This window comes from Watersipora subatra, chromosome 8 (genome assembly GCF_963576615.1).
Source record: "Watersipora subatra chromosome 8, tzWatSuba1.1, whole genome shotgun sequence".
Classification (NCBI taxonomy): Eukaryota; Metazoa; Bryozoa; class Gymnolaemata; order Cheilostomatida; family Watersiporidae; genus Watersipora; species Watersipora subatra.
In genome coordinates, this window is record NC_088715.1 from 7490110 (window position 1) to 7510884 (window position 20775).

Sequence of the window (20775 nt, forward strand, 5' to 3'; positions counted from 1 at the left end):
ATGTTGTTATATGTTAAATAAAAATAAATTATACCTAATTATACTAAATTATAAGTATTTAAAAATAAAATAGACTTTTTATTATTTTATTTATTAAATAATTTTTCATTGTAATCATAGCTTAACAGATTACATTTAGCCATTACTTGCTAATTATTTTACATTTAAACACATTTACAGTTTTATTTTTCTTCCTAATTTATTTCAACAAAACACTTCTTTTATGATATGAAGTTTAAAAGTTGTAGTTGTTTGAAAAAGCGTGAAAACATTTACAGTTGTTTTTATTTTTTTTCTTCTCTTCATTTATTTCAATTACACAAAACACTTCTCATGATATGTAGTTTGAAAGTTAGAAAGGTAAATGTTATACAGAAATAAATTTTCTGTCCAAAGACTTTTTTATTACTCGGGCAACTCGGGTAGTACAGCTCATAGTTGATGGCAGTCGATTAGCTTCCCATCACACTAATGTAATACAACCCCAGTATGACTATCTATCTTATCGATGAGTAACTGATTGCATTAACTCACTTACTTAACACTATCCATTCAGTGCCTTTGTAAGTCATGTAGGTAATACCTATACAGGGATTACGTGTATGTCACAATTTCCATTTCCATAATTCATTTCCATATTATTTGCATTTTCATAATTAATCTCCATATTATTTCCATTTCCATAACATTTCCATAATTCATTTTCATATTATTTCCATTTCCATAATTCATTTCCATATTATTTGCATTTTCATAATTAATCTCCATATTATTTCCATTTTCATAACATTTCCATAATTCATATTCCATTTCCATAGCATTTCCATAATTCATTTTCATATTATTTCCATACCATTTCCATATTTCTAAAATAAAATTTTCATATCCATTTCCCTGAAATTATGGAAATATTTATGTTTATGGTAATGGATATGGAAAAGTAAACATTTCCATAATATGTTCAGCGATCCCTGGTAGGTATTGATTGGTTTTAAATAATAAGCATGTATTAGACTAATAAACTCTAATCATTATTTTTTTAATATGAGCATTAATTACTATCTTAACTAGAAATTCATGATCCTTGTTTAACCATTCTCGTGGCTGATGTTATTGATCTAGTCAATCACTACGACTGACTAGCACAAAAAAGGGGCGTGGCCTAAACGCTCCTTGTTGGCACCGGAAACGCTCGCGTTGTTATCACTCTAGGGGGAAATAACTCTATGATCCTGACCACACTCCTAGTAATAACTCGTGTGATGGTAATAACACTCCTATTTAAACTGTTGTTCACTTTTGCTATTCTTCTTCCTTTAATCATCTTGTCTTTATTATTTAGAGATGACATTGATGATGATGATGATGATAATGATATAGAGAACATGGTCAAGAACTTGGCTTTGTCTGAGGAACCTTTTCATCCCAAAAAGAAGACGCCAAAGGCCAAATCTAAACCTACTGCCATGAGCGCCTTTGCCATGCTTAATTCAGAGAGTGATGAGGGTAAAGACAGTGATCTAGACTCAGTGAGTATTTATTCATTCCTCGCTTCCGAGTTCTTATCCATGGCTGTTTCATGGTAGGAATAATTGAGTAACCTTTGACTCATTATAGAAATGTTAAATCGAGACTCTACTAAAGTTGAAAATGAACTTACACAAAATTTTAGTAAATTTTATTAGAGAATATCTCGGTATTTTTCTACTATTTGAAATTGTTTTTATTGTTTGAGGGGATCTCTGACTGCCGGGATGTTTCAAGATGATCCGCAAAACTTGATCGCCGTTAAAATGCTCAAAAGAAAAATACACACAAAAATGAGGTCACTGTCTGCGCGGCTGCCCGTCTCTCGTGTTCTCTATAACGGCTATTGCTTCAAGTTGCCGGTTTATGCGTCACTATTTCTGTCAGTCTCTTTGTCGAAGTACAACTCATAGAGTTATCTCCCCCTAGAGTGATAACTACCCTAGCGTTTCCGGTGCCATCAAGGAGCGTTTAGGCCACGCCCATTTTTTGTGCTAGTCACTCGTAGTGATTGACAGAACAATAACATCAGCCATGAGAATGATCATTAATTTGCACAGTTAAGATAGTAATTAATGCTCATATTAAAGAAATGATGATTATAGTTTATTACTCTGATATATGCTTATTATTTGAAGCAATTCAATACCTACCAGGGATCGCTAAACATATTATGGAAATGTTTACCTTTTCCTATCCATTTCCATCAATGATATGCGATCCCCCCCAGCCCCATACAGCAATGATATACAGCCAATGATATACAGCCCCCCTGTATATCATTGTTTTCATAAACATAAATATTTCTATTTCTATTCTAATATATATTATAAATATTAAATATATATAATATAGGGAGATGGATATGGAAATTTTATTTTAGAAATATGGAAATTTTATTTTAGAATTATGGAAATGTTATTGAAATGGAAATAATATGGAAATGTTATTGAAATGGAAGTAATATGGAAATGGAAATAATATAGAAATGAAGTAGGGAAATGTTATGGAAATGGAAATAATATGGAAATGAATTATAGAAATGTTATGGAAATGGAATTATATGGAAATGAATTATGGAAATTTTATGGAAATGGAAATAATATGAAAATGAGTTATGGAAATGTTATGAAAATGGCAATACTATGGAAATGAAATAGGGAAATGTTATGGAAATGAAATTAATATGGAAATAAATTATGGAAATTTTATGGATTGATATGGAAATGAATTATGGAAATGGAAATTGTGACATACACGTAATCCCTGATATCTACTTGACTTGCAAAGGCACTGAATAGATAGTGTTAAGTAAGTGAGTTAATGCAATCAGTTACTCATAGATAAGATAGATAGTCATACTGAGGTTGTATTGCATTGGTGTGTTGGGAAGCTAATCGACTGCCATCAACTATGAGCTGTACTACCTGAGTTGCCCGAGTAATAAAAAAGTCTGGACAGAAAATTTATTTTTATATAACATTTACCATTCTAACTTTTAAATTTCATATCATGAGAAAATATTTCTAAGCAGTCCAAATGAATTAAGAGGAAAAAGAAAACAACTGTAAAGGTTTTCAAGCTTTTTCAAACAACTACAACTTTTAAATTTCATATCATGAAAGAAGTGTTTTGTTGAAATAAATTAGGAAAAAAAAACTGTAAATGTGTTTAAATGTAAAATAATTAGCAAGTAATGGCTAGATATAATCTGTTTAGCTATGCTTACAATGAAAAATTATTTAATATATAAGGTAATAAAAGAGTCTATTTTATTTTTATATAATTATAATTTAGTATAATTAAGTACGTTATAATTTATTTTTATTTAACATATAACAACATTTGCCACTTTAACTTTCAAACTACATATTATGAGAAGTGTTTTGTGTAATTGACATAAATGAAGAGAAGAGAGGAAATAAGAACAACTGTAAATGTTTTCAAGCTTTTTCAAACAACTACAACTTTTAAATTTCATATCATGAAAGAAGTTTTTTGTTGACATGAATTAGGAAGAAAAATGAAACTGCAAATGTGTTTAAATGTAAATGTGAAATAATTAGCAAGTGATGGCTAAATATAATCTGTTTAGCTATGATTACAATAAAAAATTATGTAATAAATAAAGTAATAAAAAAGTCTTTTTTATTTTTAAATAATTACAATTTAGTATAATTAGGTATAATTTATTTTTATCTAACATATAGCAACATTTGCCACTCTAACTTTCAAACTTTTTGCTTGCTTACATCAAGCAAAGATGTCCACTAACTAGTGGACATCTTTGCTTTAAGCTAGTCTATGTATTTGATTGATATGTATTGAAATCTAATATTACATGCAAGGGCTGTTTGTGAACTGTGGTGTCAATGAATCACTCTATCACCATACAGTGTCAATACTTTCAGTTGATGGCAGTCGATTAGCTTCCCATCACACCAATGTAATACAACCCCAGTATGATTATCTATCTTACCTATGAGTAACCAATGATATACAGCCCCCCATGTGTGGGGGCTGTATATCATTGGAGTAACTGATTGCATTAACTCACTTACTTAACACTATCTATTCAGTGCCTTTGCAATGCATATAGCTATTGAATTGCTTTAAATAATAAGCATATATTAGAGTAATAAACTATAATCATCATTTCTTTAATAAGAGCAATAATTACTATCTTAACTGTGGAAATTCATGATCATTCTCATGGCTGATGTTATCGTTCTGTCAATCACTGCGAGTGACTAGCACAAAAAAGGGGCGTGGCCTAAACGCTCCTTGTTGGCACCGGAAACGCTCGTGTTGTTGATGGCACAGTTATCACTCTAGGGGGAGATAACTCTATGGTACAACTATAGACATCATAGTTGTCAGTCTCTTTGTCGAAGTACAACTATAGACATCATAGTTGTCAGTCTCTTTGTCGAAGTACAACTATAGACATCATAGTTGTCAGTCTGTCTGTCCAAGTACAACTATAGACATCATAGTTGTCAGTATCTTTGTCGAAGTGCAACTATAGACATCATAGTCACACTTCCGCTTGAATCTGAGCATTCCAAGAAAGGATCTAATGCAAGCTGCTATATCTCTGGACTGGTTGGACTATAAAGACCAAAATTGCCGTAAATTGAAGCTTGATGTCTTACCTTTATATCGACACTTTCATTATGCCCTGCGTTGCATGAGTCATAAAAAACAGCTTATAAACATCACCTTACCTACTACCTACACACTACATTACCTGCCTCTGTTTATAAGTCATTTTTATGACCTTGTGTGACACCGACACCTAGTGAAGCCAATCGCTAATCGTTACGTGTGATGCAACGTCGTTGTGCGTATTTTAACCGATGTAATGAATATTTCCACCATTATTGATCACCATGCTCAGTTGAATCCCATAGTCTCATCGATACTAGAGGTTTTAGCGCGTCTAACAACTAATTTGTTAAAAACTATTCAAATTGCTTCATTAAAAGCAGACATAAGGAGTGTTGCTCTTTATTCTAATCACTAAAGTTTAGTTCGTACTAAATTGGTCCTGATTTATACCTTAACGACAGACACATTTATGACAAAAAAGATATTACTTAACACTTTTGTTTAGCAAGACAATATGACAAAAATAAATTTCTTCAAGTTTGCCATCTTTGGGTTGTTCCTTCCGTTTTCTATTTTTGCTTTTCCTACTAGGTAATGTAACGCTCATTATATCTTTGCAGCCGTCTTATGAATTGGAGAATGGTCACGCGGAACAAGCTGATGACGAGAAAGAATTAGAGACCACATCTGGTAAGTTGATAGTCGTCGTTCTGTCTAGCAAACACAGATAGGTTGCTGTATTCTTCATGGATAGCTTCTGAAGTAATGAATACATTTGGATGCTGCTATAAGCAAATTCTCTCTTTTATATAGTCTTCTAAAATAAACATGTTCAGCGTTTGTATAAGGTTGGTCTACACCAAGTCGCTACGTATTTAACATATCTGGCAGTTGTATGAGATGCCTCTATGCAGTGACTCTTAGGAGTATAGAATGACTCTATGTTTTGGTCTTGTCAGTTAAAAAGAACCACATTCGGGTAGCTGATGATGGAGAGGATGATCTGAGCACGAGGATAGCTGCTCTTCCAGCAGACAGCGGGGATGAGTCAAAGCCTTCCAAGAAAGACAAGAAGAAAAAGAAAAAGAAGGCTAAACAGCAGGTGGAGGAGGGAAAGGATTTGGATGCCATATTGGCAGAGCTGGATGGAGCCAAATGTAAGGTTGCTAGTCTGTCTACCTTGATGACCATAGACATGGATAGTAGTCCAAAAACATTTTCTTATTTTTAGCATTTCAATGGTTTTTTATTGGCTCAGCGGCTTGTACTTGCACTTGGAATTACTGTATATCCTTGCATATAAGCCGTCCCTATAAAACAGCCCTAAAATCAGGGAATTTATAAGAACTCCCGTACAAGTCGGCCATTCAAATCATAACATGCTATGCTTATCTATCAGAGCCAAAGGTTGCAGAAGTAGAGTGGCTTTTGCAAGTTTAGTACAGAAAGTTTCTGATTGATGAGAAGTTGTATAATTAGCCTATCATGTCTCTGCTTAATCGAAAGGAAACAATCGTCTATTTGCTTTGAGCCAATGGAAAACATGTTTGCATCTCACGCTGGCCTTAGTTTCGCTTTTCAAAAGTACAATTTTAACTGTTCGTTCTTTGCGATGATCAGAAGCATTACAGCTACAGTGAACCCTTGCCACATAATTTTACCCTTACAGGATTAAAATATTCGTTGGGTATAAAAATTCGTTATTTCGCTAACAGTCAATTCCGTGAATTATTAAATTCCGTGAATAATTAGTTCTATTTTTAATCACAAGGGAGAATAACTACTGCATCAAATTAAAAACTAGTCGTTAGGCTAGTTTTTAATATAAATACTAAACATAGTTGAGTTCCAAAACATTTTTAAAATCATTGCCTGGGCTTTGAGCTAACACCATTGCCAATGCATCACATTTATTTACAAAATTATTCAAGGTTGTCACAAGATATGCAGAATGGCGTCATCGCGAAAATAGCCCCTAGGCAGAAGTACTAAACGTAGCCGAGTTCCAAAACTTCTTTAAAATCATCGCCGGGCTTCGAGTTTTATTGCCATTGCATCAAACTTTACAAAAATATTCAAGGTTTTCACAAGTTATTCGGCATGGCTACGTCATCGCAAAAAATCTCTCCTAGTCTTTTTACATTGAAATCAACTCCATCAATCTCTAATACCGAAGTTGAGGACGATCATGATTCTGATCTGGACATTATGGTATGTATTCTATTTGCAGTGCAGATACGTTTTTCCATAATTAACTGCATTAGTTAATTCTTTTGTTTAAAAACTGATCGCTTTCATTAAATACTTCGGCTATTGTTTTTCTGTACTTCCTTAACACTTGTTAATATCTTTTCTTTTTTGTGTTGACTGCAGATTGAGAATGAAACAACCTACTCCGATTACGAAAACTAGAGACAAGTAGTAATATTCATCAAGGCAGGAATATTGGCAGAGAAGCAACCAGTCAACCTAGACCCCTTCAACGACAACAACTTGATATCGCTGCAGCAAACATGATTATATTATATATTTTATTTGTATAGGTATATTATAATTTATTACAAACTTGAGTGTACAAGTAAAATATTTCAAATACAAATAAAATTTTACAAACGATGAATGGAGTAAATATAAACAGTTTAGTCCATATGGCAGTTGTCTAGCAATAAAATTAAACTGGTACTCTTGATAAGTGAATACTAGTGTGTAATGGTGCTCTCTGACTAGTTATCTTGGTAATAGCAGCTCTATATCGCTGTCACTGTCTTGGGTAGATGTTGAAGGCGATTCTCTCTCTACTGCATGACTGGTAAGGAAGTTAGCATCAGAACTCTCCTCGTGGCTTACTGTTGCAAAGTTTCGCCGGTTGGCCAAAAATTTGTGCTCATAAAGTCGTTTTTGTTCCTTTTTTAAAACAGATATATTCTTCTCGTTAGCAGCTGCAGTCACTTCTACCTAATTTTAAGACCTCCCTGAATGATTGGGGATCTTTTAAGAATGACATCTACCACCCTTGTAGTCATGGTGCCTCCGTGTACGATGAAAAATCTCTCTCACACTAAAACAAATAACGAAGCGGTAGGGATGGAAAAAATAAATATTGTGTCTTACCGAAGAACCAAAGTAAAATTCAACTAATTTAGTAAATGGTTTTGAAAAAGCTCATTACTTACCACAAATTGTTGGTTCATCCAAATCTATGAATATTCGTGAAAACCTCTGAACGCAGCAAAAAAATTAAAGCTTGGCATGATCGACTCGTAATTGGAAGCTGTGGTGTACATCGCGTTTCGGGGTACGAGCGCACGCAATGCGCGCATGCGTATGATTAACTCTATTGTAAGACGCAATAGAGTTAACTCTTCATAGAGAGTGACAGTTTTCAGCCGCGAATAAATTAATCCGCGAATATGCATGAAATGGCAATTTTCGCGAAATATAACTCCGCTAATAAATTCATCCTGTACGGTAATTCATTCCAGTGGTGGAATTGTGAGGCGAAATTTTGTATAGAGGGGTTTAGAAACCCATCATAATTATCTAATGCATACAACCGCAAATCATCAAAATCTTACATACATTACATACATACATATTAAAATTTAGTAACAAAATAATATGGTAACCTTAGTAACTATAGTTACCTCTAGTAATTTTAGTGTATTTAGTGGTTATGATCTGCAATAACATGTAACCTTACAATGTGTTATGTGCAGTATGTACTGTGGGAAGTACTCACCTTCAAGGCAGATGTATAACATAAATGTTGAATTTAACTTAAATGAATTTAGCTTACTAAACACATACTTAAAACTATGTTTTATTATGTATTTTTAACTATTTTACTCAACTTCAAATTTTTCATCAGCCAAAACTTTAGTGCCTATCCGTTTCTTATTTTTACAATATTATAATTTTGTAAAAATAAAAAACGTTATTTGTAAACTTTATTTTTTTTTTACAAATAGCTAATGACAAATAACGCTGAGCGAAATCAAGCATCGTATCACTTTCATCCATTATGGGAGGGACTTTGGCGAATATTCCGATGTATTCAGCACACTTACTGCCACATTTAAATTTCGAGAGAAATTTTTGTTGACATTCACTATGTTTCCATGATGCGCAGTGCTTCGGAGTTGCGCTATCTCCGAATCATGGAAACGGCGTCTTCGCACTGAAATCCCTGCGCACTGATCAGTGCGAAGCCAGTAGAAATTCGCAGCAAGGAAACAGCGACTGTGCAGTGGTTGCGCATAGCTCTCATGCCGTGGAGACGGATTCTTCGAGGGCCATTAACTAGTACAAAGGTTGTCCTGCTAATCTTGGTTTTTTTCTATTCTTCCGATCTTCTTTCACCTAAATTTAATTATGGTCTGCTCCTACGAAGATGATGAAGTGATTACTTTCCTGGACTTTGTTATCGATACCAACACTTTTCGAAAAATAGGTGGCAAGCCCTAAAGTAACATTTCAATAATCTATTACTTATATAAATATTTATTAAAAATATATTATTTGTAAAAATTGTGTTAAGGTTTGTAAAACATTGTGAATGTGTATTGTAAATAAAAGTATAATGATGACAAAAGCATAAAAATACCTTTTCTGACGTTCGATACGCATGATCGATTCCATGTATCCATTCAGCGACTCGATTTATACAATTTCTCTTTTCTGGCTAATTTGCTGAAAACCACTGCACAGCATGGTAACGTACAATCCCCTCGACTTCGGAGAGGGCTGCTTCGCAGTGCTGCGCACCATGGAAACATAGTGAATGTATGACGAAAAATATTTCGTGTGGAGAGGGTGAAACGAACAAAAATTGTCTGAGTAGAGAAACTCACAACGTACATTATACAGAGTTTGAAATAATCAAGAATTTGTAAGCTGCCAGTTGTAAGGTCTGCCAGTTTTTCTAAATTACATTAAAATTGCACCAACCAACTTTAAAAGGACCAGTAATTTTTGTAAGTTGAAACAAATTTTCTTAGCTTTCATCAAGTTATGGAATTCATATAAATCTAAATATTCTGTCAGTGTATGTTCTACTAATGTGTTTGACAGCACGATGTGTTATGATTAATAAAGAACTACAACATTAATCAGACCATTCATTGATCCTTACTGGAGACTCTCAGAACTCCCGATATTGAGAACATAACTCCTAATACAATATTCATCAAAAGTAACACTGAGCGAAAATTAGGCTCTATTAATTTATTCAAACTTTTGTTCTTTATTGTCTCTAGGAAGAGAGTTATAAATACTATATAGATGGTTGTTACAAATTATAACTCTCTTCTTAGAGACAATAAAGAACAAAAGTTTGAATACCTACCTCTCCTACCTACCTACTCTACCTGCTACCTAATCCTGAGAGTACGGTCTAACACCTGTGGTTACTTACTTACTGTTCATAGCTTCTATCCATTGCATAAAGCATGTGACTACAATCAATAGAGTGACTACCATCAATAGAGTGACTACAATCAATAGAGTGAGCTACAATCAATAGAGTGAGCTACAATTAATAGAGTGACTACCATCATTAGAGTGCGACTACAGTCAATAGAGTGCGACTACAATCAAGAATGCGACTACAATCAATAGAGTGACTACAATCAATAGAGTGACTACAATCAATAGAGTGACTACAATCAATAGAGTAAGCTACAATCAATAGAGTGAGCTACAATCAATAGAGTGACTACCATCATTAGAGTGCGACTACAATCAATAGAGTGACTACAATCAATAGAGTGCAGCTACCATGTGCTATATTTTGTTACTACTTATACACTCATCAAATTATATAACTATCACACAGTCTTCTCTCCCTCACTTACAGCGGAAAACAAAGAGACAGATGCCGAAGAGAAGCCAGCAATCATCCAGCATGTATGTTTGACATTGATGTTTGTCAGTTCATTAAAGCATTCCTCCAGGCTCAGTATACATCTCAATACCTTACATACATCTAACAATACCTTACATACATCTAACAATACCTTACATACATCTAACAATACCTTACATACATCTAACAATACATATAATACATCTAACAATACCTTACATACATCTAACAATACATATAATACATCTAATAATACATCTAACAATACATATAATACATCTAACAATACCTTACATACATCTAACAATACATCTAATAATACATATAATACATCTAATAATTCATATAATACATCTAACAATACATATAATACATCTAACAATACCTTACATACATCTAACAATACATCTAATAATACATATAATACATCTAATAATACATATAATACATGTAACAATACATATAATACATCTAACAATACATATAATACATCTAACAATACATATACATCTAACAATACATATAATACATCTAACAATACATATAATACATCTAATAATACATATAATACATCTAACAATACCTTACATACATCTAACAATACATATAATACATCTAATAATACATATAATACATCTAATAATACATATAATACATATAATACATCTAACAATACATCTAACAATACATATAATACATCTAACAATAGCTTACATACATCTAAAAATACACATAATACATCTAACAATACATATAATACAACTAACTATACATATAATACATCTAACATTACACATTACAACATATACAACTACATATAATGATCTAACACTTATAGTGGCCTGTTCACTTTGTCTACCGTACTCCACACTACTCATGCTGTACAACTAAACCAGTCAGCTATGATATACACATGCTATGCAACTACATATATCAAAGGGAACTTTGTTAGATTCCAAAAATTGCTGGTTTAAACTTGGATTGAAAGTAAAAGTTTGTTTTTGTTTTATCTTTAAGCACAACACAGCATGAAATGTTGATTTGGAATATAAATCTTATAGCCAGATGAGGGTGAAGAGGTTGAAGAATCGGCAGCGGCCAAAAAAAAGAGAAAGAAGCAATTGCAGAAACAACGGCGGGAACAGGAAGAGGCGGGGTTAATCCCGAAGGAACCAGTAGTCGAATTAGAAGCAGGAGAAGATGAGGTGAGAGATTTTTACATTGTACTGTAATAGTATTGCCTGAAACTTTTGGATTAGGCAATCCAAATGCTATGGCCTTGACATTGGGTGTTTCTGCTTTCCATAAGATTAGTGCTTTCCTTTATCTCTTGCAATCACTATACAGTGCACCCTCGAGATACAATTATCCTGATATACGATTTTTTCACCTTACGAAGTCAAACATTGTGATATCTTCACCTCGCTATACGAATTTTATTTCACCATACAATTTTGAGAAAAGTTTCGCCCAAGTTAAAATTTGGCGGTCGGTGTGCTCATAGCGCACGTTGAAATAAAAAGAACACTGAAATATAGTTTGCCGAAAACATTTTCAGAATGTTTAGAAGAGACACGATGATCGACATCTCTCATGTCAGCATTCCGCATGGAAAATTTCGTGTAAAATACACAAGCAAGAGCAAATATTCACTTGTATTGTATTTCTATGTCAACAAAGTTGGATGTCGTAAATAAGAAGAAAGCACCCATGTTATTAACATTGTCAAGGGATATGATCGCAACCAATCAGCATTTGCAATTATTATTAAAACAAGAACTCTATTAAAGCAAGCACAAAAAAGAGCTTCCGACTGAAGATTTGAAGGAGCTAGGTCATGCATGCGATCAGCATTCAAAAGGAGCAACCATTTAGTAAAGGCGAGGATGTAGAAGATACAGAAAACCCCATATTCGCAGAAATATTTCAAGTGTTTAATTTACTGATGTGGACTGGTACATTAAAAAAATGCATGTATAATATATATTATTTATCTCTTGCATGGCATGTTTTTCATTTTTATTCATTCTATGTGTTTCCTTTTGATTTTATGTTTTATTTTCCTGTTAAACCATTCTTTGCAGGTGGGCTTGTTATCTCCTATGTGAATACAATTCATCATTTGTATGTAACTCATATAACTAGCTACTCAAGATAGTTAATGCATTCACATTACTTTCTGAAACTTGTTAAAGCCTTGTCCTCTAGTGTATAAATACGTATAAACTTTGTACGTATGGTTACATTGATTCTTGTGCATATTTCATACGAGAAAAACTACCGTAACACCTTCTACAAGCTTTAGCTAGCTAACAGTTTTCTGCATTGCACCAGCATTTTTTTCTTTTAAACCAGACGAAAAATTGGACAGGACTAGACAACCTTCTTTAGCTTGCTAAAATTTTCATTTCATTACGTATTAAATTAATCTTCAAGTGTACAGCAACATAATTAGCATTGATACGTTTTTTCCTCTGCTTTATTCGCTACAATATACCAGCTAAAGTCACGTTACTCCAAAGGTATGTACGTCCTGTATAGTAAATAAAATTTCATTTTTCTTATCGGTAGCCATTAAATGGTCAGGTGTGTGAGAGGCCGCTTTCGATAACTGCATCGCTTGGCCTTTCTTATTGAATTCTGGTCGAAAATTGTTTCAACCTGATACGCTAAATTTTATAATGGAAGTGAAGACAGAAACTTATGAAGGATAAAATTTCGTGATAAAAAGTTGAAATTCATTAAAATAGTTCAAAATACATACTAAAACTTGGTTTTAAGGATGAGTTTGGCAAGCTAAACTTATTTGAAGTGAATTTAACGTTTATGTTATGCGTACCTTTTGAAGGTAAGAACTTGTTACCGTACGATCTGCATTTGGTACACAGATTACAATTTTACAGTATTGCAGATTATGATCACTAGGTGCACTTAACACAATTCGGCTACTGGATGTAACTATAGTTACTAAAGTTAACATACTATTTTGTTACTAATTTTCAATATGTACTGCATTTTTATAAAATTTTGGACGATTTTTACCTTCTTTCTTTCATTGTATAATTACAATGGTTTCTATACCCGGACATACGATAACGTATGTGAACCTTGGAACTTCGCCTTGGAACGGATTAACATCGTATCTCGAGGGTGCACTGTAGTATACTCTCATATCTCATTCTATGATTCACTCTCATATATCACTCTATGGTTCACTCTCATATATCACTCTATAGTTTACTCTCATATATCACTCCATGGTTTACTCTCATATATCACTCTATGGTTCACTCTCATATATCACTCTATGGTTTACTCTCATATATCACTCTATGGTTTACTCTCATATATCACTCTAGGGTTTACTTTCATATATCACTCTATGGTTTACTCTCATATATCACTCTGTGGTTTACTATCATGTATCACCTTGTGATATGTTCTCAGTTTAGCTTGAGAGCCAGTGGGTTTATGATTAAAACCACCAATAGGTACTAGCGCTGATTTAGAAATAAGCAAATACACGAAGAGAGCTGTTGCCATGTAATACAGCTTTGCTAGAAGGACAGAAATCCTTGTTTATTATAATAAAGGGTGTTTCAGACATTGATAGCTATTTGCTCTTTTCAAGGACGGAGATGACAAGAAGAAGTCGAAAAAGAAAAAAGATAAAAAGAAGAAGGCTGCAGCTGCTGAGGCTGAGCCGGTCGCTAAGGACAAAAAGCCAAAAAATAAGCAGGTTGGAGATTTGAATTCTGCAGTCTATATAAATATTTCTCAAAGTTTGTCGTTTGTAGGATTGATTGTCCCGCTATAGATCTTAAAATCTTGGAATAAATGTTCCATACCAAAAAAGAATCGATATGGACCCTGCCATTCGCCAGTCTGACGCCTTACCCACTAGACCACAGAAATCGAATTGCTAGCTTGCCAATATAAGTCATTATATGAGAGCAAATGCCTAACTGCTTTGCGTATGACCCGGGTCATAGCATAACGTCACGAGAAGCTGTTTGCTCACATTATTAAACTGGCTAATAGTGAGCAACCCTCACTACTTATCATTGTTAATGAGTCAAAGCACTTTTCTCATGATATGTGTTGTAGCTTCCTGTCATGTTTACTCTTGATGTACAGTTCTAATTTATCATCATGAACGTCAAATAACCAGCAATTTGATTGGCTGACAGCTGTATTTCACATTTGCGAATAACTTATACAGATGGTTTAGATTCAAAGAAGCTTCTTACATTAAAGGTTGACTTGCAACAAAATTCACATTACAGCTATTTGGTATCAAAAGATTCACCATGTCTTACTCTGTTGTGTTGTAGGTGCAAAATATGTGGAAATGTGATTACATGCTCTTAAAAGCTCAAAAACGAAAAGCCGCTGTAGATTGGAATCTCTTTATTTCTCTGCCGTAGTCATGAAATTTATTTATTGTCTTGTCACGTGATGTTCTCATGTGAATTGAAAGGCCAATAAAAAGTTCAATATAAAACCTATCGTAGCACTAGTTTATGACAAGCACTTCGGGTTTTACCGAAGACCCCGTATCAAATATACATGTAGATACTCGCTACTTTACAGTTTTGTTTCGGCTTGGTCTAATCGTCTAGTCGTAATCTGATCATGTGACCCATACTTCGTGATTAATTTCTGCAGCACTTTTCGATTATCACAAGTGACCAACAGGCTTGTCATGATTATCAGACAATGATATGTACTCCTTCGAGCTAAGGTTTAAAATTTAAACAAATTTTTATGGTAGGTTATAGGATATCAGCGCTGAAAGTGACAGTATTACAATAATGATAAAACAGACGCGTAAGAACAATAGACATGATTTTATTGAATGCGTGAAGTATATTTGTGAAAATATTTCGACGAATGATGTTGCATGAAAATGTAAACAAAAGCCATCTCCTACAACTACGTCCTATTTGAGCCGTTTTGGAAAGGGAATTCAAACTACGGCGGTCTCGTGTGGCTGCGATTAACTGTTCGTTTTTTAGCTTTTAAGAGCTTGTAATCACATTTCCACATATTTGGCACCTACAAGACAACAGAGTAAGACATGGTGAATCTTTTGATACCAAATTACTGTAATGTGAATTTTGTTGCAAGTCAACCTTTAAATTACTCTAGAGTTAAAATTTATAATAAATAGTTTACCAATTGCAACTACAATTACATCTACAAGTAATTGTAGTTGCAACTTCAATTACTCGCAACTACAATGCGATTACATTCGTTATTACCAAATTGGACATCTAGAAAATGGCCATAACAATCAAATGGCTCTCAGTAACTGGCAATATCTCATATTATCATATTATTTGATTAAAATGTAAGGAAATAGTTGAATCTTCATGTGTTTTAGTCTATATAATTGTATATCATTTGAACTGTTTCTTGATTGTGTAGGAACAATTTCAGATAAAACTGAATGACTGACAGGAATCAAAGTTACTAGTTATTTAAAAGTGGCATAAATATTATCTATATATACGGAGCAACATATGCATCATCTTTATAAAACTTGTTTGATAAGAAAAATACGCTCTTCTTAAATTTGGCGTTGAGTTATGTACTGACAAGGTACGTACATTCTACAGAGGGACTCGAGATATTTGTAGACACTTATCACCAGGTTGTTCCTGGCAAAAGTTATAAAGTTCACTCCTCACTCATAATTAGTAGCACAACTAATTCTTTGTTGTGAATCATGTGGTCATCAGTGCTTTGATCAACAAAAGTTTTAAAGATCACCCATTGATCTATGTACACGTATGTATGCAGCTTCTGTATCCCTGATTGAAGTTGTGTCTTCTTTTTGGTTGAAAGAAATCAAGTTCATTCGCTTTTAAAACATCAGTACTTACGCTACAAGGTTCCGGATGTCTTGTCTCCGAGCAATTTTTGTATAGGCCAATCAAACACACAGTATGTGTGATCAACACAGAGGAAAATGTTGTGTAGGGACCAAGTGGTGTAGTGGTAATGCGCTTGCCTTTAAATTTGATGCCAGGGTTTGATTCCCGTGCGAGGCAATCTATTTTTTCCAAATGCTTTTATCATGATTTCGAACAGACGAATGTACACGACTCTTATTATAGTAAAGATCACTATAATAAGTAGGATTAATATTAACTATGATTTGTTTAGAAGTGACTTAAAAATCAATGAAATTCATAAGCTTTATTGCAGAAAAACAAGTGATTGTTTTCTTTTTGGATGCTCATTAACTTTGATGATGCATTAATTCTTTGGAAAGCTATTCATTTGTATTCTCTAGCTGAAGCGGGTTGTTGTAAGCGACCTCAGGCTCTGAATGTTAGTGACTTTTTAAAACATTAAGGTTGAAATATTTTAAAATGATGATGACTTACACACCCGTGTGGTACTACAAGTTGGTTTGTTATACATTTAGTGTCGCAATCCTATGCATTTTTTTCAAATAATATACTATTGAAATGTTCGGCTCATTCATATACAGAGGTCTAATATTTAATGTATAGAGTATATATTGCCTTAGATCGCAGCCATGAGGGAGGCCCTTGCTAAGGCTAAAGAAGAACAGGAAAGGATAGAACGGGAAGAGGAAGAGAAGATACGAAAAGCTGAAGAGGCCAAACGTCAGCGAGAGGAGGAGGTAAGAGTTGTCTTTTCATGCTTACTTTCTGCATTTATTCACCAAGTGCAAGGGTAAAGTGATTGATATTATTACCAATGTTGGAAGTTTTAAAATACGATACAAACCTGTCATTACAGTCAAACCTGCCAGTACAGTCAGGCCTGTCAGTACAGTCAAACCTGTCAGTACAGTCAAACCTGTCAGTACAGTCAAACCTGTCAGTACAATCAAACCTGTCGGTACAGTCAAACCTGTCAGTACAATCAAACCTGTCGGTACACACTTAAATTGCTCTGGTGGTCTTGTGCGCTTCTGAATGCTAGTTAACACTTGTGGTACGGACAGCTGATACGTACATGCATGCATTTTAAATACAATGTCTTCGGGTTTAAGTTGAACTACAGTTTGTACAAATTCGACATGTATTGACTTCTCCAAAAGTGTAGAGCCTGAGGCTTGTACTGATATACAGCATGGTCCAATCATCTACCCGTATGTACTGCTGATTGTCAATTAAAAGCAGATAGTTAATTTTGGATTAAAATAATCTGGGACTAAAATCATTTAACTATGTCCAAAACAGACCAGTATATAGATGTATGTCTCCCAAACAGTTGCAATTAATTTATAATATTGTTGAAGTCATTGCCTGTTATAGCTTTGCTGTAAATGAAATGGTTGCTGTACATTTGCTATGAAAACACTGCGGTGTCTGTTTTCCAGAGCCTCTTTTAGTCAATCGGTTCGTTAAGTGTGATGGTGGTACATGTTTAGATTATATGTAGAGGCACTGGAGAGTGTGATTATGTTTGTATATGTAAGCCTTGACATTGCAGAAAAAACGCAAGGAAGAGCTAAAAAGGAAACAGAAAGAGAAGGAAAAAGAGCGAATTGAGAGAAGAAAAGCAGAGGGAACGTTCCTCACCCCAGCTCAAAAAGGTATGCGCTTCAAGTTTGAACAAGAGGCTATATTCTATATATTCATGTTCTCAACTGCTGTCAGCTTGAATACATCCAGCATATACATGTCGGGGCACCGGCATGAGCTTTAAAATGTTGGTATTTGATCACAATGTTTATGCATCCTTTGCGTCTCATTGGCTAATTTTTGTTAGGAATGAGCACATGTTATTTTAAAACACTGCGTCTGTTGAGACCGTACAGTGGTTTATCTTGCTTAATAAAAATTAAAAGCAATGATTTAAAACTAACTAAACTTTCACCATTGTTATTCACTATACAAACAGTTCATGTTTTGTTGGAAGTTTGTAAGTTTATATGAAGGATTTCAAGTACAGTATTGCCAAGTTTATCATTGAGTGTCGCCATCCTTTAGAAAGTTACTCACTTTGATACGAGCATCGAATATAATACGTGATTGTATTCGAATTACAAAACCTGATTGTGTCATTTACTGTCTGTTTCAGCCATTTTGTAATCACTTTAATTTATTACTATGAATTTAGAGTAAATTTAATGCTTTTGCTGTTAAATAATTTTTTGTATGAGGACATAATTAAATATTCAGATTTAATTAATTTAATTTTGATTTTGTTAGTTTTTTTATTAATTTTGATTAATAATACCGAATTAATATTTGATGAGGGCATATATATATTGTCATATTCTCTGAACCACATGGGCCATGGAAAAAGTATTTTGATACCAAATTAACCAGTGTAAAATTTCACATCAGCTGATCCTATAAAAAAGCTAGAAATGTGTTACAGAATGAGCTCAGAGATTTTTTGGCCAATTTGGCTGCTACTACTATATTATAGCTTACTACTACTGCTACTACTGTGAGCACGGCTGAGTCAGATGAGTTATCAGTATTATTACTGGTAAATATAAAATAATCACTTTGTAGTGCTGTTACTCAATATATAATCGTCAGAAGTCCATTGAGCTACAATTTGTGAAACCTTTCTGTTGTCTGGCATGGCTGGTCATTGCGAAAAAAAATTGCGATAAAAAATTAAGTTTATGCAGCGGTCAGGATAAGCTGTAAACTCGACTCTTGGCCATACATAAATGCTTTGCTGAGTCTCACTATGCGGCTTTTGGTACGTAATGAGTTAAGACTGTGATAAACAGTTTTTATTTTCAAAGGTTATCTTAGGCTCAGATCAAGTAAGTCTATGTTATTTATTTCTTCAGCTGAGAAGCAGAGAGCCTTGCAAATGCTGGAGGCTCGTGGTATAACGCTACCAAGTCCTGGTGACAGAACTAAGAAGAAATTTACATATGGGAAACAACGTAAAAAGAAGGGAGACAAATCTCAAGATGTTGAGGGTATGTAGCCAAGAATCGGATGTAATTGGCAACTGCGCATATGAATTTTCATGCTAATGAATTAGTGCCCTTTTGTGTGCGCGGGTCTGTCATCAATCAGTACCCATACATCCAAATGAACTGTGATTGATCTGTCATCACATGAGGAGTTTTCACTTTGCCCGTACCTCCAAATGAGACACACCGGTCTCAAATTTAAAACTTCAAATCGTTTTAATGGCAAATCTATTTGCTCCATAAATGCTGCAGACGGAGGATTCCTGCCTCTAATCTTGTTTAAACAACTTGTGATAAAGTCCCTGTTAAGCATATTAAGCTGATATGGAACTAGTGCATGTACATTTTGAATGTGATTTCAGAAAAAAATTAAATAGTATTCTATGAAATACTTGTTGAAATTTTTTTATGGTGACAACTAGTGGAATGCCTGGTGTTGCACGGGTATTAAAAGACAGCTTATAAACAGTGGCAGGTAGCGTAGTTGAGTAAAATTAGAGTACGCTATTGCTAAACTTACTAATAGGAGCTGTGAGAGCAAGCTTACAGCGTTGCGTAATGCAGAGTGCTATGTATTTTTTAGCTGACATAATGACTCAATGCCCAATGAAACCATCAATCTCGCATAGCTCAGTTGATAAAGATATCAGCGGGTTATTGGGAGGTTTCGTGATCAAATCTAGCATGAACTGAATCTGCCATTCCTAGTTTTAGTTATATCTGGACTCACCGATCGACAGACTTGGAGTTTTTTCTTTACAGTGATAATACAGTCACCTGAAGTGAAAGAGGAGCCAATTCCCATCATAGAACCAGAAAAACCAAAGGAAGAGGAGGGAAAAGCATGGGACGATGATAGTGATGACATGAAAGACTGGGATGCAGAATCAGATGAAGACGAAAAAAGTGTGACAGAAGCTTCAGGTTGGTCATTCCTCCGTATAGTACTGTGTTCTTGTATGTCTGGCGTCAATTCAGTGTGAGGTATCTTTCTAGTAGTATCAGGTGTTATGAGGCATTGCTAGATCGCTTGTCGCTTATGTCCAAAGCTGATCGCTAAAGCACAGTTCCATTCTTCTCAGTTAATTATCTATTTGTTTTGTCACTCTAGATGTTTATGTATTTAGGCGGTGGTTTGGCAGGTCTTGTTGATATGATACAGTAGATGCCCATACAACACATACCTCCTATATACAGTAGACACCCCTATAACATGTACCTCCTATAAAGTAAACTCCACATGTCGTAATGAATTTATGTAAAGTTTTTGCTTTGTACTACATAACGTAGTGTCAAGTCAGTGCTCAATTCTCAATTCAAATCTCAATCACATTCGATTTGA

At 34.2% G+C, this 20775-nt stretch overlaps 1 protein-coding gene across 1 annotated transcript in view; it reads left to right on the forward strand.

Annotated features, from left to right (window-relative positions):
- The window catches only part of LOC137401503 (eukaryotic translation initiation factor 5B-like), a 55396-nt gene that overhangs the window by 15396 nt on the left and 19225 nt on the right, over window positions 1-20775 (forward strand). Inside the window, exons 4-13 of the mRNA XM_068087884.1 lie at window positions 1343-1529; window positions 5259-5328; window positions 5598-5795; window positions 10493-10542; window positions 11563-11706; window positions 14133-14240; window positions 17043-17159; window positions 17978-18080; window positions 19302-19436; window positions 20196-20357. Of these exons, the coding sequence (XP_067943985.1) occupies window positions 1343-1529; window positions 5259-5328; window positions 5598-5795; window positions 10493-10542; window positions 11563-11706; window positions 14133-14240; window positions 17043-17159; window positions 17978-18080; window positions 19302-19436; window positions 20196-20357 (1274 nt within the window). The remainder of the gene's footprint in view (window positions 1-1342; window positions 1530-5258; window positions 5329-5597; window positions 5796-10492; window positions 10543-11562; window positions 11707-14132; window positions 14241-17042; window positions 17160-17977; window positions 18081-19301; window positions 19437-20195; window positions 20358-20775) is intronic.